General features: G+C 46.7%; 1 protein-coding gene across 8 annotated transcripts in view; it reads left to right on the forward strand.

Annotated features, from left to right (window-relative positions):
• DIS3L2 (DIS3 like 3'-5' exoribonuclease 2) overlaps positions 1 to 27,823 on the forward strand; it is a 356,130-nt gene that overhangs the window by 307,595 nt on the left and 20,712 nt on the right. For all 8 annotated transcript variants that reach the window (XM_081261984.1, XM_081261982.1, XM_081261989.1 and 5 more), the window contains one exon: positions 15,697 to 15,776. In XM_081261984.1, the coding sequence (XP_081118110.1) occupies positions 15,697 to 15,776 (80 nt within the window). The remainder of the gene's footprint in view (positions 1 to 15,696; positions 15,777 to 27,823) is intronic.

Below are 27,823 nucleotides of genomic sequence, written 5' to 3' on the forward strand. Positions count from 1 at the left end.
TTACATTTATAGAAATTTCTCAAAATGACAAAAATTCAGAGAAGGGACAGAGACCAGACTAATGATTGCCAGGGGTTAGGGAAGGTGGGACCAGGAGAGAGACCCTTATCCTGAGAGGGCAGGCTGTGTCTAGATGGCAGAGGCAGCCACACACATTCAGCCATGTTTGTAAAGAGGCTGTGTCGTTTCCTGGTTTTGGTGCTATACTGTAATTAGGTAAGATATGACGTTACAGGTGAAAATGGGACAATGGGGATGTGGAAACTCAGTCCCATCTTTGCAATTTCTGTGGCTCTATAATTACAAAAAAGGATTTGTTTGTTGTTATTCCCCATGTGGGACACCAGCACTGCCCCGGGAAAGTGCTTGATGTTGGAAAGCAGTCCACATCCTTCGGCTCCAGGGGGCCTAGGAAGGGACCAGACACAGAAGAGGGCCCAGCTTTAGTTTTCACTGATATAAGCTGAGGCTCTGTTGTCTTATGGAAAGGTACTGAACTGGAGGCCAGGGCCCCTGGACTCAAGTCCCAGAACTGCAGATGCAGGACCCGGAGCACACCTCTCAACCACCATGAGCTCCAGGTTTCCAGCGCTTGGGAGGAATGGCGATTGTACCCATCCTCGAAGACCAGTGAGGGGAATTCAGCAAGAGCGGGGGTGAATGTGCTCAGCACAAAAAGGTTCTTGAGTAAGCTCAGTAAATCTTGACAGTAGTGTTCCCATCATCAATATTATTTTGTCTATTATCAATTTGTACCTTACTTGTAGTCAGACCTATCTGTTACTTATTGTGGAACAGTAAGTAGTCATCCTTCCCTCTGGTTTTGGTCATTTGTTCCCTCATCTGTTGCTTATTGAGTACCAACTTTGCTGAGAACTCAGGTCGGTGCCAGGGATACAGTGATGGGCATGACCTAGCTGGTCTCTGCCCTGGGCACACTAAAGGGCCCATCACCTGGAGCCTCTCCTGTCTGCATTGTTCAGATCTTTGCTGTCTTGCCTCTTCTAATCCACGCAGGCTGCTCGACCAGATCCTCCTCTGCACTCCCACAGCATGAGAGTCCGTGATTTAGTTTGTCTGCCAGCCCTTCCCCTCCACCACACAGTGTGCCTGGCAGGGTGCTGGGTGCCACAGAGATGATACTTGCAGAACTGTGGCACAGAGAGAAGCCTCAGGGAATCGCCCTTTTGATGTTTTCATTTTATGGATGAAGTCACAGAAGGGGCCCGTGATGTAAGTAGTAGAAACTGGCTATATAAGTCCCTAGCCCATTTCTTCAATAGGATAATAATAGATCCTATACTAATTTTAGTTTTTGTTGTTTTCTTTCTTTTTTCCTGCCACTCAGTATTTTGACTAGCTGAGTAACATTTCCTCTTTTAGGCTTTTGCAAACCCTGAGCATGAGAAACCTTTGGCTGGAGTTCTGGTATCACTGCTAACCAGCTGTGTGACTGAGCCAACCAGAGGGCAGGGTCATTGCAGAGGTGGGGTCAGCCCACCCTCTGTCTCCCTTGCTCTCACCCCAGAGGGTGTACCTAGCCCTCCATTCCCCACCCTTGACACTGCCTCTGCAGGCCCACCTCAGAGCCCCTTCCTTCTACCCAGACTCTCCTGAATCTGGGCAGACCAACGTTCTCCCTGAGGTTGCCTGTCCTAAATTCTGGTGGATGAAAGGAGGTCCCCAGTTTATTCTTCAGTGATGCCTTTGCCAGAAAGCCTCAGAAGGCTGATGTCCTAGCACCATGTCTGTCCTGTCTGTTTGGACCTAAAGGAAGGAGTGCTAAGTTGCTGGAGCTCCTACCTATGGGGAAAGAGAGAGCAAGGTGCCCAGGAGGCAGTGCAAACTGTAGAGGCTTGGGTTCTGTTTCCAAATGGGCCAAGTACTGATTTATGTCTTGCTGACCTTGGGCAGTATTTCACTTCTCTTGAGCATCCACTTCCTTTCCTTTAAAGTAGGGGCAGTAGTCTTCGTGCCCCTGCATTCATAGAACCTGCAATTCCCACTCTTTAGTGCAGGTCCCTGCAACACCTGTATTTAAAGCCGTGTGACCGGGGCTGGGGATGTAGCTCAAGCGGTAGCGCGATCGCCTGGCATGCGTGCGGCCCGGGTTCGATCCTCAGCACCACATACAAAAACAAAGATGTTGTATCTGCCGAAAACTAATAAATAAATATTGAAATTCATTCTCTCTCTTTCTCTCTCTCTCTCTCTCTCTCTCTCTCTCTCTCTCTCTCTCTCTCTCTCTTTAAAAAAAAAAAATTAAAAAAAAAAAATAATAAAGCCTTGTGACCAATCACCAGAGTAGTCAACTGGGATTTCCCTATGGAGCTTAGTCTGGTTGGGCTGGTATGACAGCTGAATAGAAACACAGCTGGAGGCCTGCCCTAATGATAAGCATCAGACCTTGATAGAAGCAGTTTTGTATCCAGACTGTGGCGGTGGCCCCAGCCATATGCTAGCAGGTCGCAGTGACCTCTTCCTTCCCAAAGCAGAGATTAACACACAAGTTGTTGTTGGTGCCAAGGTATTGGGCAGCTCCATGGTGAGGCACATCTGCCAGCCCAGCAGGACCTCTTGGAAGCTTTGCCCCAGTAGAGAGCCTCATCTGGAGGTGTACGCTGCCAGTCTGAAGCAGCCCTAGAGACCAGTCACTGGGAATAAAATCAGGTTTGGCTGCCCTGAAACAGAGGACCCTGTGTTGGTTGTCATGACCCCTGGGGCCACTGAGGCCAGCAAGTGGCCTTGTCTCCTCCTGCTGCTTCTCCAGGGAGGCCTTTAGATATGCAGCAGTTTTCTGAATACTGCTCAAGAAACTGATTTTCCTGATACTTGAAATTCCTCAGGTTTTAGAGATTGCTTCTGAAGTGATCAGTCAGATGAGCCCAGTAGCTTGTTCAGTGTATCAGGTTTTCCTTTGGAGCTCAGCCCATCAGGAGGACTGTCCCCAGGCCTTGCCACCTCAGCATCATTGTGTTGGCTGTGCCAGGCCCTGCTCTGTGCTTTTTCTCATTTAATTTTCACAACAACCTGTGAAGTAGGTGCTATCACTGTCTCCATTCTACAGAGGTGGGAAACAAGGTACAAAGAGGTAGGTCATACCTTTTCCTTCTAGACTAAGTGCCTCCTCCTGTTGGGGTGTTTGTGGGTGGTGTTCACAAGCAGAGCAAGCTCCTTCCTCAAGGTGGTGAGGTCTAGGCCTGTGGCAGGAAGGCAGAAACAAAAGCGTGAACCCTTTGGCAAATGCTTCTTTCTTTCTTTCTTTCTTTCTTTCTTTTTTTTTTTTTTTTTTTTTTTGAGTACTAGGGTTTGAACCCAGGACCTTGTACATGGTATAGTGAACCCTTTGAGATACCAGAAAAAGAAACTTGTCTAGTCTTACAGCTAGAATGTTAGACTAGAGAAAGGATCTGACTTGTCTAGAAAGTTGGGCTTGGAAAGCCTCTGTCACCTGAGTTCTATCCCCAGAGCCAGAGACTGTGGGGTTTGAGGGAAAACAAGAGTTTGTTTAATAGGATGTTTCCCTGAAATTATTTTGAAATTTTTTAACATTTAATATTATGCATAGTTTCTTAAAGGATTTTGAACTGTGAGATTACCCCAGAAGTGTCTGTACCAAAGCTGGTTTTTGAATTAGCAAGGCAGGTGGAAAGGATGTTCAAGGATGTTCATGTCCCTGCTATTGGGTCCTGGCCCTTCCTATAGCCTACATTTTTTTTTTAAGAGAGAGAGAGAGAGAGAGAGAGAGAAGAGAATTTTTTATTTTTAATATTTATTTTTTAGTTCTCGGCGGACACAACATCTTTGTTGGTATGTGGTGCTGAGGATCGAACCCGGGCCGCACGCACTCCAGGCGAGCGCGCTACCAGTTGAGCCACATCCCCAGCCCCTAGCCTACATTTTTTTAGCCTTTGCATTTCATCTTAGCTATAAACTTCTGTCTATACTGTCTTAGTGTTTTGTTTGTTGCAGTACTAGAGATGGGGGGATAGAGTCCAGGACCTAATACATGCTAGGTAACAGCTCTACCACTGAGCTACATCCCAGTCCATTATTATTATTATTTTAATTTTATTTTGAGACAGGGTCTCATTAAATTGCCCAGGCTGGCCTCCACCTTGTGAAATTCCTTCTTCAGAGTAGCTGACATTACAAGCATGCACCACCACCACACCCAGCCTATACAGTCTAAATGTAGCACTACCCGTGTGTTCCTTGGTTTTTACTGCAGGTAGAACAGTGTCTCTTAGATTGATATGATGTTTTGTAAAGAAACAAAGACACATGTAATTACCTTGGATGGGACTAGGAACCTCAAGTAATAGGAATATGAATAGGAAACTTCAGATATTACACGTACCCCAGTCTCCTAAGTGTCCCTTCTAGATTATTCTGAGCAGTCCATTAAGCAGTGTAAGATCTATGGGTATTTTGTGCCTGGCTGGTGGTAGAAAGTGATTCTCCTGCCAGGAGCAGCACTAAGGCCTCTGGTGCAGGTTGAAGCCAAGTTGTGGGAGCAGGCAGTTGGCGAGGGGCAGCTAATCTTTGCTGGTCCTTTCTCCAAGACGAGAAAGGACCTCAGATGGCAATGCTGTTTTGGAATATGTTGTTCAGGTACTTGGCCTTGACTGGAAGGAAGGAAGCAGAATTACCCTGGAATCTAGTCATAAACTTTGACAGCTGCTCTTCTCTGTGAAAGACAGCCTTATGCAGAAGAGCTTTCCACTGCCACTTGCTCTTGATTAAAAAAAAAAAAATCATACTTGATTAAAATATCACATGATGCACACACTGATTCTTCTGGAACATCGGGGCTTGTCTTCCGAGAGATATGGCAGAAATGGTTATGGGTGCTTTACTCTAGGAAACCTAGAAAGAATTCCTCCTTCCTCCAGGAAGCAAACCACAGGGACAACCACAGAGGAACTCAGCTCCATCTTCCGGGTGGAGAGCCTCAGGCCTTGGAAGCCTGCCTCTACACCAGCTCAGGGAGAGGGGAAGCAGGCAGAGCTGCTGGCTCCCAGCGGGGCTTACATAACTTCTGACTCCTCAAGGCACTGGAAACTGAGGCCAATTCCCTGGAAGATCATTCTGTTCTCTCCTGTTTTTTCAAGAAGAGAGCCAGCTTGATCACTGGCTGTGAGAATTGTATGGGAATGTCCCCTTTTCTTTCAACCGTGAACGGATTGCCTACCGTAGTGGCCATTGTTTAGTGGGATATTCAAACATGCCTGCCTCTCACAGTTTCATGTGTGTCTGGCTTATATTTTGAAGAATTTTGCTTTATTTATATATTTCTAAAGAGAATGTGAGAGGACCTACAACACAGGAAATGAAAGAGTGAAATGACTATAATAGAAAGAGGGAAAGTCAGAAGCAAGGGAAGGAGTACAAGTCACAGGATGTCCCTGATTTCAATATCAGCATGGCAGAAGTAGTCCAGGAATTTTGTTTTATTTTTATATTTGTAGTTGTTAATGAACCTTTTTTTTTTTTTTACTCATATGTGGTGCTGAGAATCAAACCCAGTGCCTCACACATGCTAGGCAAGCGCTCTGCCACTGAGCCACAACCCCAGCCTTGTATAAGGTCGTTTTTAATAACAAACTTCACTGAAAGTTGAAGAACATGTCTCCTAGCACTAAAAGCATTCCTCACATGAGACTTGATACTGGGGACCTTGAATGTCATAGTGGGCAGCTTTTACACCATAAGCCTGTGAAGAAACAGATTTTATTAGGCTGTTTCTTAGGATGAATTTGGTGAGAATGGAGGAATATCATTAAAATGCCCTTGAGGAAAGGAAAACCACCAGCTCATCTGGTTGACATGTGTCACTTTCCTGTGGCCTCATTGGATTCCAGGATGAGGTTAGAGCATGGCCCGGGGGTGGGGGGATGTGGGGAGTGGACACAGACTGCCGCTACCTGACTTCTTCCTCTCCTCTTCACTGAGCATGTGATGCAAGTCTCGTGGCAGCCACTTTGACATGAGGAGGGAGAGTCTCTGACAGAGTCTAGGGCATGGGATTCTCCACTGTCTAGGGTAGGACCATTAGCTCTAGAAAGGTGATAAGTAGATGGCAAAATGGAAGCATTCTTTGCCCCAGAAAAATCAGTGTTTTTCCCAGATGCATCTCCACCTCCATGCATTTGGAGAGATGTGCAGTCCCTGCAGTCAATTCTTGATGCTTTCCTGTCTTGGGCAGCAGCCAGCCTCTGAACAGTGGGTGGCCTGAGGCCCCAGAGCTCCAGCAGAAAGGTTCTGTATGGTAATTTTCCAACACCCTGGCCAGCTTTGAGTAGGATGAGTAGATTATATCCTTTCTTCATCTGGCTGCAGATGGCATAGGCAAACTTGCTCGTCATTCTTGTATTCACTGTTGTTGCATTGCTCAGGAATTTCAAGGGCAAAAAAACAGGGCCTGGGTGAGGCCTGATCAGGAGGCTGCTGATCTGCTAAAAGAAACTCAGGCTAGCCCTTCTGTGCTGGTCTCACCAGTAATAAAGGCCTGATGTCACCTGGGATGGTGGCAAGCAGAGCTCTGCTGCCTGGGTCTTGCTAGTGAGCAGTGAAACAACACTTGGCAGAGGAGGCAGCTTGACAGGTGGGCAGGAGAACTGCTGCCAGCTCTGCTCCACGGGACAGGCTCTTTGGGTCCGGGCTCCTAACTAAAGAGCAGATTCCCTGTGGACTGACGGGAGCTCTAGGATAGACATTTTTTCTTCTGAGCAAGTAAAGCCTTAGGGTTGAAGAATCCTTGTCATTTTTAGTCTTAATGAGAATAGAACAAGCCCCTGGAACAAGGTACAGTGGAGTCAGGAGAAGTGGCCTTAAGTGAAAATGCAGCTGTGGGGTTTGCAGACAGCGCTGCAGGGAGGCGTCGTCCAGTGGGAGCGGTGGCCTTGCGGTAGACTTTCCAACACTAATGAATCGGGACTCCATGCTGAACAGGATCGAGTTTGATGGGTCCCTGTGCCAGCAGATGGATGTATTTTTCTTGAAAGACCAAAGTGCCAGAAATCTCCATGATTACGTTACTGGAGCAAGGTCCTTTTTTGTGGTTTGTAAAGTCGAGCGTCAGGACTGCAGGATTCTCTTGCTCTTTCTCACTCTTATTTTTTCCAGGTCAGAACCAGAGCTTGGGGTGGGAGGAGAATCCTGCTGAGTGAGCAAGTTCTTTCTTAAAAAGCTCCCTCTAGGTCCAAAAAGACTTCAGTGGACTTAGGAGAAAGAAATTTAATACATTGCCGTAGAATCACTGTTAACCAAGTTAAGGCAAAGCCCACAGCATCTTTGTCTTATAAAAGAAAGCAAAGAGGAGATGGAAAAAAGAAATAATGCTTAGGAAATCCAAACCAAATAATGAAGACTAAGGAAGGAAAACTAGAGATCATTTCGAGAATATGAAGATTTCCTCCAAATAAGATTTTTCAATTATAAAACCAAGGCTTCAGGTAGAGGTAACTTTCCTATTCCTTCTGAGTATGTCATAAATGGTGTTCTGAAATCTTGGCTCTATGTTAGGATTGGCCACTTTCAGCTTAGGAAGAATTGGACACCCTGCAAGATCCAGTGGGCTGCACAGGGAAGTGTCAGCCATGGGGAGGCTGGAGGCTTCCAGGATGGTCCTTGACCCGCGCTTGAACCTGAGTCCTAATAGCTAGCAGATTGAAGCACTGAAGCAAGCTCACAGGCCTCCTGGAGAACCCATGGCGGGTTGAACTGGAAAATTCTGGCCAAAGAAAGAATACTGGAGTTTCACGGATGACCTCCCTCATTACAACCCTGTCAGGGACTCGCTGAGCTGGGCTCCCAGGTGCCCTGTTCCATCACAGAGCAGCCTGCAGAGAAAGCCCTACCATGCTGTCTGGCTGGGACTGCAGGTACCTCTGAGAGGGCATCTTAGAGCTGTTGGTGACAAAGCAGGAAGTCCCTCAATTCATTAACTCCGTCTTTGCCCTTCCAGGAGTTTTCTTTCTTCTTTTTCTTTGGTACTGAGGATTTAACCCACGAGTACTTTACCATGGAGTCACATCCCCAGCCCTCTTTTTTTTTTTTTAATACCTTTATTTATTTATTTTCATGTGGTGTTGAGAATCAAACCCAGGCCTCACACATGCTAAGCAAGTGCTCTACCAGTAAGCTACAACTCCAGCCCCACCTCTTTTATTTTTTGTGTTGAGACAGGATATCACTGAGTTGCTGAGGGCCTTGCTAAGTTGCTGAGACTAGCTTCAAACTTTGGTCCTCCCGCCTTCTCAGTGTCCGGAGTAGCTGGGATTATAGGCGGGCACCACTGTGCCTGGCAGGCCAGAGTGTTCAGAAGCACCCAAGGTTCTGCGCTGGTGTCTTCCTTAACTGGTGGGGCTTAGGGCCCGCAGCCTGTGCAGAACATTCTCCAGGTATGTGGCTGTTTGGGCAAGCCAACTAGGCACCTAAGCAATTAAAGATTGGCTTGCTCACTGGTCCAGGGGACATCCAGTGTGCCCACTTGACCATTCCTTCCTGTCCCATTCCATATCCTTTATGGCCTTGGATAGGGCCACTAGGCTGGCCCCCAGGTGGCAGCATACAGGTGTGCCTCTGTCCTGGCTGGTCCAGCTTTGTAGGAAGTGTCCAGGAACCACTGTAGAGGGAAGGACCATGTGCCCTCTTAAGGGAGAGAGAGTACCTATCCATGGAGTATGTGAGCTACTATTTGTCAGCCAGTGACAGTTACTGAAAAGGGGAGGATATGAGGCAGTGTTTGTTTACCAAAAGAAAGGAGGAATTTTTTTTAAAAGCAAGGGATGAAATTGGACCCTCACTATGGACAGCAATAAGGGCACTAGGCACCCAAGGTCCCTGGTAAAGCTACCTATCGGGATCCCTAGGGAGAGGCCCAGTCTCTAGCATACCAGAAGAGGGATGAATAGAAAATTAGAGTCATTTTACAGAGGGTAGACAGAAAGGCAGGTGGCAAGAGCTTCTCCAGGAGCAGGTACAGCATGAGAAAGGGCACTGGGGTAGGAGCAAGTGCCCCCACACATACTCTCGGGCAGTGAGCTATCTAGGGCAGAGGAGAGTGAGACCCACTCCTTGGCCTTTAGGATTTCTGTGGTCCACCCTGAGGCCAGCCTGATTGTCACACATCCACCTCATCACCCTCTGTTAGTCTGTGTTCCACCTCATCACTCTCTGTGAGTCTGTGTTCGTGCATGCGAACAGCGAATCTCTAGAGAGCCTGGGCTTCCGTTAACTCATTTCCATACCTTCAATAGCCTGAAGCCAGCCAAGGCACGGACAGGGAAGCATCCTAGGGTTCATGTTCTAGAGAAATAACTCAGCCAAGCGGTGAAAATGGGTCAGGAAAGGAGAGCTAATGGCATGGGTTGACAGATTAGGTGTCAGTATCCTCAAGAGGAATGATGAGCAGTTGATGTCCAGAAGGTGACAGGCACCAGGCATGCTCTGTCGAGGCTGGCTCTCCTCTCCTGCAGTTCTTTTGTGCCTGCTTCTTCTGGGAGTTCTCTTTGTTCTCAGGCTGGTAGCAAGTTGGTTGCTGGTCCTTAAGGCCAGAGGCACATGGCACACATCTGCTCCTAGCTGGCTGGCCTCAGCTGGGTCGTGCTGCCATTCCTGAACCCATTCTTAGGGCCAGGATGGGCCGTGCACTGATTGGCTTGGGTTTCTAATCAGTGACTGAAAGGCACATGGACTTTCCTTAAAAGTGTCAGATCCAGGCCAAGAGCTGGCAGTTGGAACTGGGGAGGAGGTAGATGTGACCAGCTGAATGAACCTAGGATATCATCAGCAAGGAGGAAGTGCCTGCTGTCTCTGCATCCATGTCTGCTGCAGAGACCAGCAGATTCACTAATTTGTTTTGAACCTTGCACATAGTAGACATTTACACACATACCTGTAGGACATGTTTTATGGCATGGTTTATCTGAGAAACAGCATGTCGTGTCATCATCCCAGGTGAATGTCAGAGCTCCCAGAAGGACCCCACCCCCAGCTCACCATTCCTTGACTACTTCTTGGATCTTGTGATTGACTATCCATCTCTGAGGTCAGGCACAGCCTGCTCCCTGACCTCCACTCCCCCACCTCCCCACCTTGAACTCACCTAACCCTAGGCTGGTACAACCCAGTGGTTCACAGTGTTACAAGACAGAGGTCTGCTGTAAGTCTGTAGCCAGCCAGGGTCACAGAGACACCTCTCCAACCCCGCTTCAAACCCTGACTCTTATGATCAGGCCAGAAAAATTTTATACGTGTCACCCAGAGTAACGAGTATGAGTTTATCAGAAGGGATAAGAAAAGGGAAAGGGGGACACTCTCAAAGGAGAGAGGGCTTTTTTTCGGAGAGAAGGACAGCCCACCTCTCTTCTGGCCCCAGGGAAGTTTCCAGAGAAATTCCTTGACTTTTGACTGCCAAGATGATGTCATAATTTCAAGTGCCACTGCTCTTGACAACTCTAGGTTCTTTTGGCTCATGCTGACCAATTCTAGTTGGAACCTGTTCTTACATATTTTATGTAAGAAAAAAATGTATTCCAATAAAAAATATTCTTATTTTCCTGAGTTCTGGGATCTGGTCTATGTAAGTGTCGCAGATCCCGCCCCCACCCCCACCCTCTTCAGAGTAACTTGTGTTCTTTTTATTGATGCTTGGGGCCTGTACTTCTGCAGATAGCAGGTAGTTTGCTGACGAATGTAACATCTCCTTTCAACTTGAGCCGGCCAGGGCTGCAGATTAATTACTTTTTGAAAGAGAGCCCATGTGGGTCACCACAGTGGGCCCAGTTTGTAGAATTATTCCCTAATCTCATGTTCCTTCCCTTCCTCCCTCCTTTCTTTCTTTTTCTTTTAGGCTGCCAGGGATCAAAGCCAGGGCCACACCTGCTAGATAGGCATAGTCCTCCACACTGAGCTGCACCCCAGCCCTAGCCCTCTGTTTTTAACTTCCTTCCTGTTTCCCCTTAGATTCCCTGGTCCATTCGGGTCCCTCTGTCGCCATATCATGACACTATTCCCTTGCCTTATTATTTTTTTCCTCAAACCTTCCTGGCAAATATCAGCTTTGGACCAACCTGACTTTCTTCATGCCAAAGTCTAGAAAGTCAGCAAGCAGGCCAAGGGTTGCTACAGAAGCCTCATATCTGAGTGCCCAGGTGGACCCTCCGTGCTCCCTTGCAATCTGTGTGTTCTTCCCTGGTCATTGCCAAGCAAGCAATTTGAAACCTTTATTGCTTTCCTCAAATTTCCACTTCTTCCCCCACCAAACTCCCATGCCTTTGCAGACCATTGGCCTTCTATTTCTCAGGAGAGAATAAAAATCATACTAAAACATTTCGAATCTCCTTGCCCAATCTGCAGCTTTGTCTGCTTTTCTTCCCACCTGCCTGCTCCTGCAGAGGAGAAGGGGTCCTCAGCTCTATGCCAGACTCCAGTCCCTCTTCATCTCAGAGCCTGACTCTCTGGTTACCACTGTTCTATATCTCTCACCCCTCTCCTCAGGGTGCCTCCCTCTATTTAAACAAGGTATGCTCTTCTTCAGCCCCACATCCTATCAAATTTGCCAAAAGAATTGTGTACACTTGCAGTTCCTATTTCCTCACCCACTCATTATTCAGCCTGTCACTTCTTGATCTCTGCTTCCACTACTGCCTTGAGAGTCCTCGTTTGGGTGCTCATTCCTGCTTTACCTGACCTCTTATAAGGGCGTGACCTCTGATGACTGCCTCCTGCAGACGATGTCTTCTCCTGGTTCCTGTACCATCATCACTCAAAACTGCTTGGCTGCTCCTCAGTCTCTGCTCCCCACCTCTTACATACAGATGATTCTCTGGACTCTACCTACAGTGCTCTCTCTACTCCACACACTGTCTTGGAACAATTTCATCCTGCAAATAAGTTGCCATCTTACTACCAACTGAGGACTCTCATATTTTTACCTCCAGATTACAATCTTGCTTCTGAACCTCAAGACTGTCTTTCCAGCACCCGTCATTGCCACTAGCTTCCTCACAGACACCTTAAAATCAACAATCCCTAATGAACCTAGACTCTCCTCCCAAGCCTGCCATTCTTCCTCATTAGGGCGAGAAGCAGGGCCATCTACTCTGCTGCTCGGGCCAGAGCATCTTAAACATTATCTGTGACTCTCTCTCCCTGTCTTCCTATCAAGACCATCACCACATCCTGTAATTCTGGTAGTGGTCAGAGAGCGTGGGTGGGCTGAATTCTAAGTCCAGTTGTGGTGTGGACAGATTAATTAGTCTTTCTCAGCCCCAAGTTGTTCTTCTGTATGAACAACAGGCATACCTAGTCCAGACTCTCATCAGGATGAAGGAGAGCCTCCCCTGGGCAGGCAGGCAGCAAAGCTGAGCTCTCCACTCAGCACCTGGCCTGCCCTTCTGCTGTTGTGTATGCAGCTTCCTGACCTTGAGACTTTCCCTGAAATTACCTCCCTCAGCTTTGGGACCAAGGACCAGAGCTTCTATCTCATCCCTCCTTTTTCACCTGGTCATAGGAGCTGGGGGTGCAGTGGGGCTGGATGGCAGATCCTGGCTCTCGGTGTCACATGGTTCAGTGTGTGTGTGTCCTGTCAGGCTTCTATCTTACCTGTCTCCCAGAACCTCCATCCCCTAGCCCTGCCTGAGATGGAGCCTCTTATCAGCCAGCCTTGGCAGCTCATCCAGATCCCTGTGTCTCTGAACTAACTCTGTGGCTCAGCCCTCTCCAACCAGTGACCTCTTTCATGATAAGGGAGCAGGAAGTAGGGGCTGGTTGAGGACCTGAAGGCAACATTTCTTGGTGTTAAGAAGACAGGCAGAGACCCTCAACAATGATAGCTGAAGCACAGCCAGGAAGCAGAAGACCCAGGAAAGCCACAACAACTTAGAATTCCTTAAGAGAATTAAGAGTCACCATGGGCTTGGGTTGTTGCCCAGTGATAGCGTGCTTGCCCACCACATGGGAGGCACTGTGTTTAATTCCCAGCACCATAAATGAATGAATGAATGAATGAATTGTGTCCATCTACAACTTAAAAAAATAACGAATAAAAGAGTTTCCAGTCATAAAATAAGGGGGAAATGTATTAGTCTCTACTCAGAATCATAGTAACATGCTTATCCTGAAGAATCTAGAAAATGCCAAGAAATTAAAGCAGTCACCTAGAACCTCCCATCCAGGGACCACTGCTGGGCCATTATGATCTCTCACCTCCCAGCCTTCCTTCTATGCAGTCTTTGTTCTTTCTCACACAGTTTTAAGTTTAAAGCATCCTGCTTTATCCAAATATTCCAAATATTTTCACACGTTAATAAGAAGTTCTGCATAAGCAGGTTATTGGCCGTACGCTATTCCACGTGTGACTGTCTGTAGTGTGGGTTTTTAACCTTCTGCCATTCCAGAGCCTTTCCAGCAAGTAACATGGAGGCAGTTTTGCGGTTAAAACTTTTCTTTCTGCATTTTTTTTCTTCAGTCATGGGGATTAAACCCAAGGCCTCATATATGCTAGGCAGGTGCTCAAACATTGAGCTACATCCCAGTCCTTTATTCTTTATTTTGAGACAGAGTCTTGCTGAGTTACCCAGACTGACCTCAAACTTGCCATCCTCCTGCCTCAGCCTCCTAAGTAGCTGGGATTACAGGCAAGCACAACCATACATGGCCTCTTCTTACATTTCTGATCATTTTTCTGAGCCACAAATCCATTACTTAAACATTGAGCCAAAGGATGTCAGAATTTCTAAGCAATGTAGACTTTTGAAATGGACAAAACTAATATGGACCTGACCTCAGCTGCAAAGAGAGAAATAAGGAGAAGAGGATTATAATTGTTAATTAATAAATTTTTTAAATAGCTATGCTGGAGAGAGCCAAGCAGGGCTCTAGAGAAAGCACGCCATTAACTCCAAGTTCCAGTTTTATGATGGTAAAAAAGGGCTTATTTCTGTTTTTTTTTTTAATTTTCATCTGGGTCAATAATAGGACAAACCATTCCTGAGAGCTTGTTTCCCTCTGAGGAAGAGAGAATTTGTCCAGCATCTAATGATGCAGATCATTAGCTGTGTTAACAGCCCTACAGTTAAAAAAAATCATAATAATGTGTCCTCCTAATATGCAGTTAATTTTAGTTAAAATTTCCCTAGTGATTTAAAAGCCCAGTAAATTGTAAGTATGATAATTGGCTCTGCATTTGGAACTGTTAGGCTGCGGTGACCCCTTGGCTCTAACAGGACCCTGAGCCTTCCCCACCAGAGTCAAGAAAGAAACCAAAACTTTGCCAGCATTCCTACTCCTGATCTTCCCTAACAAAAGGAAGCTATTGGGTGTCTCCAAGATAGCATGTCAAAAATCAAACTTTTGACTCCCCATCCATCCCCAAAGTTAGTTTTCCCACTTAACAATGGAACAACCATCTGCCTGCTAGTTCAGATCAAAAACTTAAACTATCCCTAACCACACTCAGTGGCCTATGCTAGTAATCCTAGCTACATGGGAGGCTGAGGGAGGAGGATCGAAAGTTCAGGGCCAGCCTGGGCAACTGAGTGAGACCCTGTCTCAAAATAAACAGAGCTGGGGGTTTAGCTCAGGAGCAGAGTGGTTGCCTAGCATGTGTGAAGCCCTGGATTCAGTTCCCAGTACCACGTATACGTACGCACACACAGGCGTGCGCACACATGCTTTGAACCATCCTTAACTTGGTTCTTTCTGTCTTCACCGCTTTCAACATCAAATCCGTCAGCGTATCCTGCTGATTCTACTTCTAAAAATGCACTTCTCCTATGAATCTCCAATTGTCCCCTTCTCTCCATCTCCTCGGGCCCGCCCCTCGCCACTCTCTGCCTCTGCTTCCCGCAGGCTCTTGCTCCTCCCGCTCTTTCACCGCAAGTTGCTATGTCTGCACAGCCGCCAGGCCAGCCTTCCCAAACAGCTCTGATCACACTATCCAGCTCTTCCCTAAACCAGAAGCTTCCCTTTGCTATTAAGATAAAGGCCCAAAATTCCAGTGTGGCCGAGAAAATCCATCTTCTTCCTGGCCTTCCTCCCCACTGTCACCAGCCACTATGTCCCTCTATCTGTCAGGATTCAGCTTCACCAGCCATGCTTCAGGTGATCCCCAGGACCTATGCACATGCCACGCTCTCTGCTAGCCCCCCCGGCCCCCAGGTTCCAGGTGACCCCCTCCTTTCTGCATCCCTTTCTATCTAAGTCAGTCATTTGCTTTCACAGAAACGTGGGGTGGTTTTCTTACTTCAGAAAAGACTCTTTAATTCCAAGTTCTGCATAGATGTGCCTGGTCCTCAGTTTGGTGGTTTGGTTGCTGCCAGGCTCCTCTGTTAGACCCAGACTCCATGAAGGTGGCCCCAGCAGTGTACTGTTACTTCTTCTCAGCCAACTCAGTGTCTGGCATGAAGGGGACACTTCCCAAATACTGGCTGTGTGCTGAATGAAAAAGCACGGACGTGGACAACAGGGTTCCTGTGAATGGGTTCTTCCCAGAGCGGGAGGGCCAGGTTCTCCATAGCCATGGGAGCCAATGTTGCTTGATCATTTTACCACCACCACCACCCCCCACCACCACCACCCCCCACCACCCCCCCCCCACCACCCCCACCCCCCACCACCCCCCCCCCCACTCCCCGCTGCTGGAGTGCTGCCTGAAGCTCACCTGCTTTCTCCTTTTTCTTTGTGCAGCTCAAGCTTGCTTTTACCCTGGACTCTGAGACTGGATTGCCTCAAGGATGTCACATCTACGAGTACCGGGACAGCAACAAGTAAGCCACCCACTCAGAAGTGCCACCTGGCCCTGCCACGTACACAGGCTTTCTGGCCATGGCTTCCCTTATGGGTGTGCTTGGGAAGGGACTCTCACTTTTCACTTCCGGAAAATGACTGGGACAAAAATATTTCTCCTGTAAAAATCTCTTTTGCTCCTAAACACAGGATTTGAATGCCCATAGAAGTTGTGCTGTGTTAGAAGCACATTTGACAACAAACCTTGCCCTCCAGGCTCAGCTGTCCTCCAGAGCCTGCCCCCTGCCGGGTCCCTGATCATGTGCTTGCTCATCCACTGTGACTCTGACCTTGGCTGTGGTTCTGGGCCCCTGTGAATGTACCTAACAGGTTCTGTTGTGGTTGTCTCTGTTGTGGGTTTTGTAGTGTGGAGGTTGATTTCTGGGTGCTTTCAGAGATTGGAAGTTAGAATGGTGGCACTGGCATGATTTTAGATCGTCTTCTCTCTTCGTCATGGACTATCTGCCTCCCTGTGTGTTGTTTATGAGACAGTGACATTGGTGGCGAGTGAAGCACAAGGAATGTGCCCTGGTGGTGAGGTGGCAGGTACTGCTCAGCAGGTACCTACTGTGTTGGGTACAGTCCTGGGGAGTCTACATCTGTAATCCCATTTAATCCCTGTGACACCCTGTGGAGCATTCTTGATTACTGTTGTATCCTCAGAAGCTGAGGCCTAGGGGCCCCAAGTTACCTGCTGCAGGTAACTGGAACAGCTCTGAGAGGCAAAGTCAACGTTAGCACATTCACACGGGGAAGAGAACAGAAGGAAGATCATTGTCCCAAGTTACCACTCTCAGAAATCCCAGGTCAGGAACAAGAGCAGTCCCAGCCTGGACCTGAGGACAGTATGCTCCAGTCTCATTATTTAAAAATCCAAACTCTTTAATTTTCCCAGTGGAAGGAAGCAGGGGGCACTTGCCATCAGAGCTGTACAGTACTTCCCGGAAGAGAAGTCCAGTCTTCCTCAAGAACTCTCGTTCTGTTATGGCTATAAGATCGCTTACTGGCTATCCTCATGGGCATATCTCCATTCACATTTCCTTCGAGGCATTATGACGCTTTGCAGTTTATTTTTGGGTAGATGCTGTGGTCAGCTGTTCCCACCACATGAGTCATAGGAAAGGCTGATTGGGCATCCTTTAACACCACACTCCTCCTCTGGGGTGGCACAGCTTTTGGAAGAAAGTTTCTAGACCTGTGTTAGAGCCTCCATCACAACTTCTCATAAAACTTAATGCAGCAGAGAAGCAGGGCAGGATTTCTCTGTGGTCCAGTGGCTGAATGGGACAATTGGGTGAGACCCCAGGTAGCCAGGCAAACTCACTGGGTAGTAAGAGACACATGCCATTCTGCCACCCTCCTGTCCCCCACCATGCTGTTCTCCCTGCATAGCTGCTTGCTGGTTGTCAGTGGGTGGCAGCCTCAGGCAGGCATGCAGATTGTGGTGGCAGATAGAGCTTTTGATACATGGGTGTTATGGACCCTGATTCTTGCCTGACTCTGCTCTTTGGAGAAAGATTGCAGAATTTTTGTCCAGAGAGAGAAGGGTGCCGGCCCTCCTTACCTTCAGGGTCATGTCTTAGCAGAAGTCCTGTGTTGGCAGTTTAGATCATCTTTTAATATGAGAGAAGATAATCTAGCTCTTTTGAACTATCCTAAGTTCCCAGCATACTATCATAGCAAGAAGAGAATCCAGGGGTTGTAAATATAGATGAGCCTTGGCCACCAAAGACCTATAAAAGAAAGTATTCGTGCAGGAAATTGCATAGGAGCCATGATCTAGAAAAGTGGCAATCAAATGCCTCTTTTGCACTCTTGTTTGTCTTTAAGTCCGTCTTGAGGTTCATTCTCATTCCTTAGACAACTTTCCTAATCTCCCTGAGCCTCAGCTTCTTCATCTTTTCAAACTAATGAGACTGCTAGTTCCCTGTGGCAGGAGTGTCAGCTCAAGCACATCATCACCAGTCTTGCATACAGGATGCACGCAGTAGGGCTGGTTACCCTCCTTCCCAACAGAACACTCGGCTCTCCTATGCTCATCTGCCTTCTGTTTTTGTGGTGTCACCAACACTGCATCCACAAATCACTGCTGCAGCTAACTGTGCTGCTTGGGGAAGAGGCGGTTCACATGCCTCTGACAGCCCCCGTTGCATGCCATGCTCTCTGTTCAAAGCAGACTCCTCTCCTACATGTACACTGTGGCGTGAAGCCCGGGAGAGCCCATGAGCTCCACCCTGTCTCTGCGCTGTTCACTTTTAGGTAGAAAACCCAAATACGGGGGAAGAGTAGCATATAGAAAATAAGGATATTCAATCCAGGCCCTCAGGAGCCCTTGTCACTTCAGGCCAAGTAATGTGAAGGAATAACGTCAGAGACAGGATAGTCTACAAATGAAAAAAACTAGCTTGGATGTTAGTTTGGTTTGACTCCTTATTGAAACTGCCACTTTCCCTTTTGGATAATTCCTGAAATATAATTTGTAATCATTTAGTATTCATCTCTGCCATATTCAGTCTGTCAGCAAAAGTGTTGTTCTGAATAAGTAGTGAGGCTGGTGGACAGTTCTCCCAAGTGGCCTTTCCTTGTAAATGCAGTGGCCCTAAAAAGTGAACTCTGTGCTTTTGTCCCTTGGTATCTGCAGTAGATTGGCACATACCCCCCATAACCTGTGGATGCTCAAGGCCCTTAAACAGTGTGATATTTGCATATCCTCCTGTAGAGTTTAAATCATCTCTAGGTTTCTTTCAGTGCCTAATACAATGTAAATGCTGTACAAATAGATGTTATGCTGTATTGTTTATGGAATAATGACAGGAAAAAAGTTTGTACATATTCAGTCCAGATCAATTTTTTCCAAGTGTTTTTGATCCATGGATGCAGGATCTGTAGATAGTCAGCTAAGTTCCCTAGATTCTCTTACCAACTCCCTTCCCTGGAACATCCTGGTAGCCTTGTCCTTGGCCCTATGTCATCCCGTTTCTGTTTGCGTAAAGGGGCTTAATTCTGTCTCCAGGCTCCAGGGAGGATGAGCCCTGGGACTTGTTCATCTCTGGTGAGCCTTGGACACTGTCTCCTCTGGTGCTAGAGGCACAGTTCTCAGGTAAACATTCTTAAAGCCCTGAGCTGGTTGGGGCATACCTATAATCCTAGCTACTCTGGAGGCTGAAGCAGGAGGATTGTAAGTTCCAAGTCATCCTGGGCAACTTAGCAAGACTTTGACTCAAAATAAAATAGAAGAAGGGAGAGCACTTGCCTAGCATGTGGGAGGCCCTGGGTTCTATTCCCAGCACTGCAAATTTTAAAAATTAAAGAAGCTCTGAGGTCATTAGAAGAAAGATAAAGCTGCCCTATTGTGCCTTAGGTTAGCCAGTAAAGTTCTCCATCCACAATATTCTGTTAGCCTCCCAACAGCTATTCACATCTGTGTCTAAGAGGTCTGAGGCCTCACTCCACAGCCCTCACAGATGCCACCAGTTCCCACCCCAGAACCACCTTCTTTTTCACTGTTCTAGAAAACTATATCTGCCTTTAATGTTAAAGCCAGTTGATCAAGCCCTGACTGAAGGTCATTTTTCTCAATTTGAGAAAAATTGTGTAATCTCTTCATAGAGCAGGGAACAGATAACAAGGCCTGAAAGAGCGTGTATGTGACTTGTGGGAGCTCAGATACACATGTTGAGCCCCTGCTGTGTACAGTGTGTTGTGCTAGATGCAGGAGAGCCAGAGATAGCTTAGACCCAGTCCATGGCCAAGAGGAGCTTTTACACATCCCCTCTGGGGATGATGTGTGTTTCTGCAATGGTGAGGTTCATGTGCCATGGGGACGAAGTTGGGGAAAGGGACCACTTCAGATTTGGAGTAGCTGGTAATTTGGTCCAGAGCACTCCCTTCTGGCCATCCCCCTGCCATTGGCATTACTAGGACTGTGGAGCTGCTTTTCGGTCTGTTCTGACCTCCAGTCTGTCCTCTCTGCTGCCTGAGTGAGCTTTATTCTGGTTGCTTTTGAGACCTGAGCTTTGTCTTTGGTGTTCTGCAGATTTTACTTCATTGTCTCCGAGAGGACTAGTTTTATTTTAGAGTGTTTATTTATATTGTTTAGTGTAGTTCTCAATTACAAATTCTTATTTATTGTCTTTTGGTTCTCTTTGGTTCTTTATGATTGCTCCTTCTGGAACTTCCATTAGAAAACTACCATCTCGCTTCCTCTGCCCCCTCTTTTTCTATCTTCTCACCTGCTAGTCCTGCAGGTGAGGAAGCTTCCTCACAAATGCCTGTTGGTTTACTCTCCTTGTAGCTGTTTGGCATCTATTGTTTTAATACTCCTTCCCAATAAGAGTGTTTAGTTCTTATTTTTAATTTTCAGAAGTTCTATTTGGCACTTTAAATATCCAGCCTATTTATTTTTTATTTGTGTGTGTGTGTGTGTCTGTCTCCTGGGCTTTCATTATGACTTCTGTTCATTCTTTTCTCTCTAGTTATTTTGACTACACTTCTTGATAGCCTCTTCCAGGCTGGTCCTTATCTCTAGCTCTAGTTCTAAGGGCACCACTTCTCTGGTTGTGTGTGTTGACCCACCTTTGCATATCTCATTTGCTCCTGTGGTTTCTTTTTTATTTTAAGATTGAGTTGAGCAGAGATCATTTTGGCTGTAGGAGTTCCACACACCCCGCGTATGGGTGTGTTCTTTCATTGCTTTTGCTTTTCTCCTGCCAGGACCCCAGGAGTGTCATGGATCCTGCCAGTGTGGATGTTAACGTCCTGACTCCTAGTCCCAGCACCTAGGTGGTGTGCGTTCACACTGCACACCCACGCATAGCATGGGCTCGGGATCTCCCTTGCTCAGTGAAAATGCCTTCACTCTGCACCACATGCAAGCTTTCCTTGGGGCTGTGGGAAAGGCTTCCCTGGGTCCTTGCTTAAGACCAGAAGCCCCTCCTGGATCCTGGCTTCACATGGGTTGTGTTTTAGTTCCTTGGCCAGGTTGTGGCACTTACACCCCAGCCGCTCTAGCTGTATCAAAGTTGGATACTCCCAACCCTGGGGTGCCATTGTAAAGATTGCAGCTCTGATTTAGTTTCCTCTTCAGTTCAAGGATCTGGACATCTCCTCTTCATTAATTACATATTTCTTATTCTTTTAGTATATTTTTTTCATCTTTGTATTTGTGTAAGGAAAGTGATCCACATCAGTTCAGTTGACCATCTATCTGAACCAGAAATCTGAATAAACTTTTTTCTTTTTTGGCGCTGGAGTGCTTTACCACTTAGCTACATCACCATCACTTTTTATTTTGAGACAGGGTCTTGATAAGTTGCTTAGGGCCTCACTAAATTGCTTGGGCTGACCTTTAATTTGCAGTCCTCTTGCTTCAGCCTCCCAAGTTCTGGGATTATAGGCATGTGCCACCAGGCCTGGCCTGATTATCTTTTGAAAATGTAAAATCTGACTATTCATTCAACCAATATATAGACAGTTATGTACCAGTATAATTCTAGGCTCTTGGGCTGCAGAGCTGGAAAAACACTGGCACTGCCATCAGAGGCTCATGGACAGTGAAAGGGACTGGGTGCCCATCACGAGGTAGCTCTGTGGGCCAAGAGCCTGCTTAGCATCCCCACTGCCACCCTACCAGACCACCTGGAGTTTCTCACAGTATGTCTCTGTGTAACCAAATCATTTCCTGTTTCAAGAACAACCATCTTCTCTGCAGCCCTCTCCCCACCCATCTGGGTCAACCCTACTGCTACTCCCACTCTGAGCTAAGCATCACTTCTTCAAAGAGCCATTCCACACCCTAACAGCCATCACCAGCAGAGTCAGATCTCCTTCCCCAGGACACTTCAGTCATTGGTTCGCCTGCTGGTTTCTGCCCCTGGACTGAGGCCTTCAGAGTCTGCCATGTAGACTACCAGGCCCTCAGGGTGGCTCTGAGGGCAGAGGCCTCAGCATCCTTCTGCCAGGACTTGTTAGCCTTACTTAGGAAGGGCAGGCCAGAGAGGCCCTGCAGCACTCACACTAAGCCTGTACCTGCTTGTCAGGGACACCAGTTTGCCGTCAGCCCTCTGCAGAGCATCGTTCACCTGCAGTGACAGGCAAACTCCACAGTCCTGTAGACACCATGCCTCCAGGACCGTTCAATGTCTGCATCATGGCAAAGAGATACAACACCTTCTTCCAGGTTGCTCCCGGTGAACCCTTGAGCACCTGGGCCATCACTTTGTTTTGGTTCATGCTCATGGACCTATTGGTTAGGGTCCTTTGCCCATCAGACAAGTAGCCAATTCCCCATCTCCTTCCTTCTGCCTGTTTCTCAGAATCACCCCTTGGGTGAGTTCAGATCTACCAAGAAGCGGACCCTGAGGGAGGATCCAATGTATGAGATGTGTGGAGGGAGCCACCCTGTAGTAGATTAAAGGGGCACAAGCAGGAGAGAGCAGGGGAGCCTTCAGCCCCTTTATGCCCTGACCCCTGTGAAGGAAAGGGGCTGGGCAACAAGTCCCAACTGCAGCACACTTTTGAGACGGCTTTGGCCAGCTAATGGGAAGTCCCAGAGCCAAAGCCAGGGTCACCTTATATAGGAGCCTCACTTCCTACAGGACCTGGCCTGTGTCTGAATCCCACTAAAGAGAGGCAGCTCAGTCACTGTCTGGTAGCAGCCCTTGGTGGCCCTCAGGAAGTGTGGTTCAAGCAGATGCTATGGTGATCTAAGCAGCCATCCCTGGGGCTATCAGCAGTCCGTGCTCCATGGCAGGGCATCTGAGTGGCACCTTTTGCTGGCTGCCACATTTGGGCAGGAGGGAGAGCAGGGGGATCTGGATCAAGGCCCGTGTTTAATTCCTGTTTCCTCTACTTGGTTCTTTTCCTCATCCTCCCCTGAGTAAGCAGAGGGGATGTTTTCCCACAGCCCTGACATCTCCAGCCCAGCAGCAGCGCTGCCCAGCACTTGGGCAGTGGCACTTCTGTGTGCACTTGGGGCTGCCGCCAGTTCCTCGGGCTCAAAGCCATGTCACCTAAGAGCCATTCATGGCATAGGGTGAGTGCCTCCAGGCCCTGCTGACACTGCCAGGCCAGAATCAAGAATGGTTTTCTTGTTCCTGCTGAAGCCTGGGCTTAGGAGAAAGGAGCCGGGAAGCAGAAGAGGAGGGGCTTGGGGCAACTGGAGGCAGCGCAGCCAGAGGTGCCAGAAGTGACCTCATGGGAGCAGCTGTGGCTGTAACGTGCAAGTGGGAGTTGGCTGCACACAGTGCGGGTATGAGCTCGCTACGACTCGTCGCCTCGCTGCAGCTGGGGTTTGGCATTAGTGTGACTCCCTTACTTCTATTTCCCTGGGGTCCCTGGTGCTCGGAGAAGGTTGCATCTCTCCCATGGCCCCGTTTCTGCTGCACAGAGGGATGGCTGAGGCTCTCATACCTGTCACTCCCTTCACCCCACTCCTGGTGGGAGCAATCAAGATATCTTGGGTGTCAAAATTCACTGGGCCACTTACCCTCAGTGTGTGAGCATTCAGCTGTTCATTGGCCCTTTGGTAAAGTGCCTTTTCAAATCTCTTACCTATTTTTCTGCTGGGTTTTCTGGTTTGCTTCTTGATTTATAGTTCTCTCTAATCTGGACATGGTATCTAGTCTAAGATACTCATGTTGCTCTTATCTTCTACTCTGTTGATTACTTTGCCTTTTCCCTTCTATGATGAGCACCAGTGTGTAATTTTAATGGAATTTTGTGTATCAATATTTATATTTATGCTTGAGTGCTTTTTGTATCCATTTAATAAATATTTATCTATATCAAAATTCAAAGGCATTTTCATATAGAAAAATCTATTCAGATTTGTGTGTGTGTGTGTGTGTGTGTGTGTGTGTGTGGGTGGGTGTGCGCGCGCGCTAGGGATTGAACCCAAAGGTGTTTTTCCATTTTTTCCACTGAGCCACATCTCAAGTCCTTTTTTGGTTGGTTTTTTTTTTTTTTTTTTTTTTTTTTTTTGAGATAGGGTCTCACTAAGTTGCTGAGGCTGCCCTTGAACTTACAGTCCTCCTGCCTCAGCCTCCCAAGTTGCTGGAATTGTGGGTATATACCATTGCGCCCGGTTTAGAATTGATTTTTGAATATAGTATAAGTTTCCTTTTTTACATACTGATATTGAACTAAGCCAGCATTATTCACTGAAAAAACTTTCCCACCGCTTCACAATGTCAGCTTTATCAAAAGTGCAGTAAAAGTGCATATAAGCTTGGGTATGGTTTTGTACTCTGTTCCCTTTCACTGATCTACGTGTCTGTTCTTGTGCCAGTATAATACTGTTCTGATTTTTATACCTCTTGTGAAAAAAGTCTTTACCCAGTAGAGATAGATTTCCACCTTCTTGTTCTTCTGTAAAGAAGTAGCCTATTACCAGCCCTTTCCACTCCCCTGTGAGTTTTAGAGTTGGGATTGTCAGTTAGTATACACACACACAACTTACTAGGGTTTATATTGAGATTGTTTGAATCTGTAGATCAACGTGACAAAATTTGACACTCCTATGGTGTTAGGTCTTCTACTGCACACACACAATCTGTCCTCTTCTTTTAGGTCTTCTCTAGTTTTCCTCAATAATATGTGATTTTCCTTCTCTGGGTCTTGCTCATTTTTCATTAATTTTACTCCTATGCATGTGATTTATAATACTGTAGTCACACACTGCTTTTTGGTATGTGTTTAATGTTGTATTCGGTGACAGACCATGATCCCTTAAGATTATAATGAAGCTGAAAAATTCTTATTGCCTGGTGACATCATAGCCATCTTAAAGCCCAGCACATTCCTTATGTGTTTGTGGTGATGCTGATGTAAACACTCCTACTGCACTGTCAGTTGTATAGAGTATGGCCTGTGCAGCTGTTTTCTTTTTTGGCGCTGGAAATTGAACCCAGCAGTGCTTTACCACTGAGCTACAGCCCCAGTTTTTTGTTTTTTATTATTTTGTTATTTTTTTAATATTCTTTTTTTTTCTTTTAATTGTAGATGGACATAATACCTTTTTTTTTATTATTCTTATGTGGTGCTGAGGATCGAACCCAGTACCCACTTCCACATGCGAGGCGAGCACCCTACCACTGAGCTACAACCCCAGTCCTGTTTTTTGTTTGTTGTTTTTGTTTTGTTTGTTGGTTTGGTTTTTTGAGACAAGGTCTCACTAAGTCACTTAGGGCCTTGCTAAATTGCTGAGGCTGGCCTTGTACTTGCACTCCTCCTGCCTCAGCCTCCCAAGTCGCTGGGATTATAGGCATGCTCCACCGTGCCTGGCTTGAGAGTATTTTTAAGTTTGAAATGTGGCCGTGATGGTGTATGGGCCATCAACTAAGCAAATAGAATCTGAAATTTTATTTCAAAGAAAAGGAATTGCTGGGCTGGGGATGTGGCTCAAGTGGTAGCACGCTCGCATGGCATGCGTGCGGCCCAGGTTTGATCCTCAGCACCACATACCAACAAAGATGTTGTGTCCGCCGAAAACTAAAAAATAAATATTGAAAAATTCCAAAAAAAAAAGGAAGAAAAAGAAAAGGAATTGCTGACCAAGAGTAGAGTTGTTACATAGGGAAGAGTAAATATGAAAACTAGGGCTGTGTTTTGTGTCATTAAGGGAATTGATTTTTATTATGAAAATGATGATAAAGTGTATGGAGGATGTGTGAGCAGGAGAGTGTGTATGTATAGTAGGGTTTTCAGGAGTTGATTTTGGGTGGCATGCTTCTGGACAATTAAAATTCCCACCAATCTTCTCTGTTCATTCTGCCTTTCTAGAATTCAAAGATTTTTCAGCTATTCATTTACTTCTTGCCTAAGGGAAAACTTATTTGGAAGGAAATGTTTAGACTTATTTCTGATCTTACAAGGAAAGTTTGCACTCTAAATGTCATTGCTCATCATTGAACCCTGGGCTCCAGACTTTTGTGTGCTGCATGATCTCAGATAAGTCTCTTCATATCTGAACCTACGTTTCTTCTATAAAATGAAGGGGGGTGGGCTAGATGCCAGTTCTACAATCTTGTTATTCTTGTTTCTAATTTATAGCTTGGACATATAATCTGGGATTAAAACAAGACTTTATTCTAAGAATAAGGAAAAAAATTATTATAAGCTACTCATAACCTTGTGAGGGAGGTCTTGTCTTTTAATTCACTGAAAAAACTTTCCCACCGCTTCACAATGTCAGCTTTATCAAAAGTGCAGTAAAAGTGCATATAAGCTTGGGTATGGTTTTGTACTCTGTTCCCTTTCACTGATCTACGTGTCTGTTCTTGTGCCAGTATAATACTGTTCTGATTTTTATACCTCTTGTGAAAAAAGTCTTTACCCAGTATTTTTATTTCTACAAATAAAAATACTTTTTGGTAAAAAATTTTAAGAGGAGCAAATGTTTACATTGCCAGGCCTAAGCTAAATCTGTGGTCTTGACTGCTGACCTAACCTCTCTGTTTGCCCCGGCACTGATTTACTAAGCAGTGTGTTCCAGCTCCTGCTTAAGGTACCTAGGAAAGAAATTAGAAAGGTACACTTCACAGATTCCTTGTAGCTGTGGCTCTGGATGTGATTTAGATTTTTCTAAAGCAATTCATAGCCTGGCATCATGGTACAGGCCTATAATCTCAGCAACACAGGAGGCCAGCCTTAGCTACTTAGCGAGACCTTGTCGCAAAAAAATTTTTCTAAATATGAAGGGCTAGGGGTGTGCTCAGGGGTAAAGTGGCACCAGCTTCCATCCCCAGAATCCATCAAAAACAGAAAGTGAGAGAGAGTCATTTGCCAGAGACTTAGATTCAGGAAGTACATCACTAGAGAAGAGAGGTCAAATCTGGGGTTCCTGTGTCCAGGGTAGACTGGTGGGAGCTACAGTTGATCAGCGTGTGCTGATTCCTGGCCACCAGCCACTGGCGTGGGTTCTTGGAGTCATCGATTCTGTTGGTTGGGACCTTGCTCTAAGATGGTGACTAAGGCAGTATGACTTCAGAATCAATGACCAGGTTCCCATATTCCTTGATAAAACCCTGAATATATAACCTTGAAGGTTGCAAAAATGCCACTTGTATGATGGATGTTCAAGATAGGAATTGCTACATTGTCTCACAGGTTTATTTAGCATCTGTTCCTTTTTCCAGTAACCCCCTCCACCTAATCTCCTTATACCCCCTGTCATCTGCCACATCTCACCTCTCCAATGTCCATTGCCATGGAAGCAAACTCAGGCAGCAAGCATCCTCAAGCTAAAAGGAGCCCTCCACATTTGCCTGCAACCCTAAAGAGCTGTGCCTGCAGGTCTCCTGGATGAGCTACCTACCAGGTCCAGGTCTTCCTAGCCTCTTCCACCATTTGTCTCCTGTTGTCTGGGGCCAGAAGGTGGGAGTGGCCATCAAGGGCTTTCCTCCTGGTCAGGCTGCTCTGGCTGTTGGGAGACCCATGTTTGGGTAAACCCTGGATAGTCCCAGCTGTCCCTGTTTGAGGGTTATGAACTGAGTGCAGCTACTTTCTGCATTGAGACTCAGACAAAGGAATGAAGAGCCCAGAGAGTCTAGAGAGCCAAACTTCACAGGCCCTGCAGGCCTTGAAGCCGTGGGGCTAGGAAGAGCTCCTGAGCCTGAGAATGTTCCCTAATTCTCATACACTTCCTTTTGCAACCCAAATAACTACCCAAGGATGACCCAAGAGATTTCCCTGCAAGACAGAAAATTCTAGGACACCAGAAACCCTCAAAACTAAGTACTTTAAAACTCTCAAAGACTTTCTAAGAGAGTAGATGTGTTCTGGTTGATTTAACACAGGGCTGCATGAAGTGAAATACTTTTTTCCTTTCTCAAGCTAAATTGCCTTCGTATGATTCTGCCATTCCCTTTTCTCATCTATCTGGGATGGACTGCAGTTGATCCCTTTCTGGGGAGCCTCTGGGGCTGCAGCTGTCCCTAGGGGCTTGGAGCCCTTTCATGGTTTCCTTTCCAGATGCGTCACAGCCCACGGTGACATGCTCTTTCAGTGACAGGGTGAGAACCAGCGCTCT

The sequence above is a fragment of the Spermophilus citellus genome, assembly GCF_964194105.1.
Source record: "Spermophilus citellus genome assembly, chromosome: 11".
Lineage (NCBI taxonomy): Eukaryota > Metazoa > Chordata > Mammalia > Rodentia > Sciuridae > Spermophilus > Spermophilus citellus.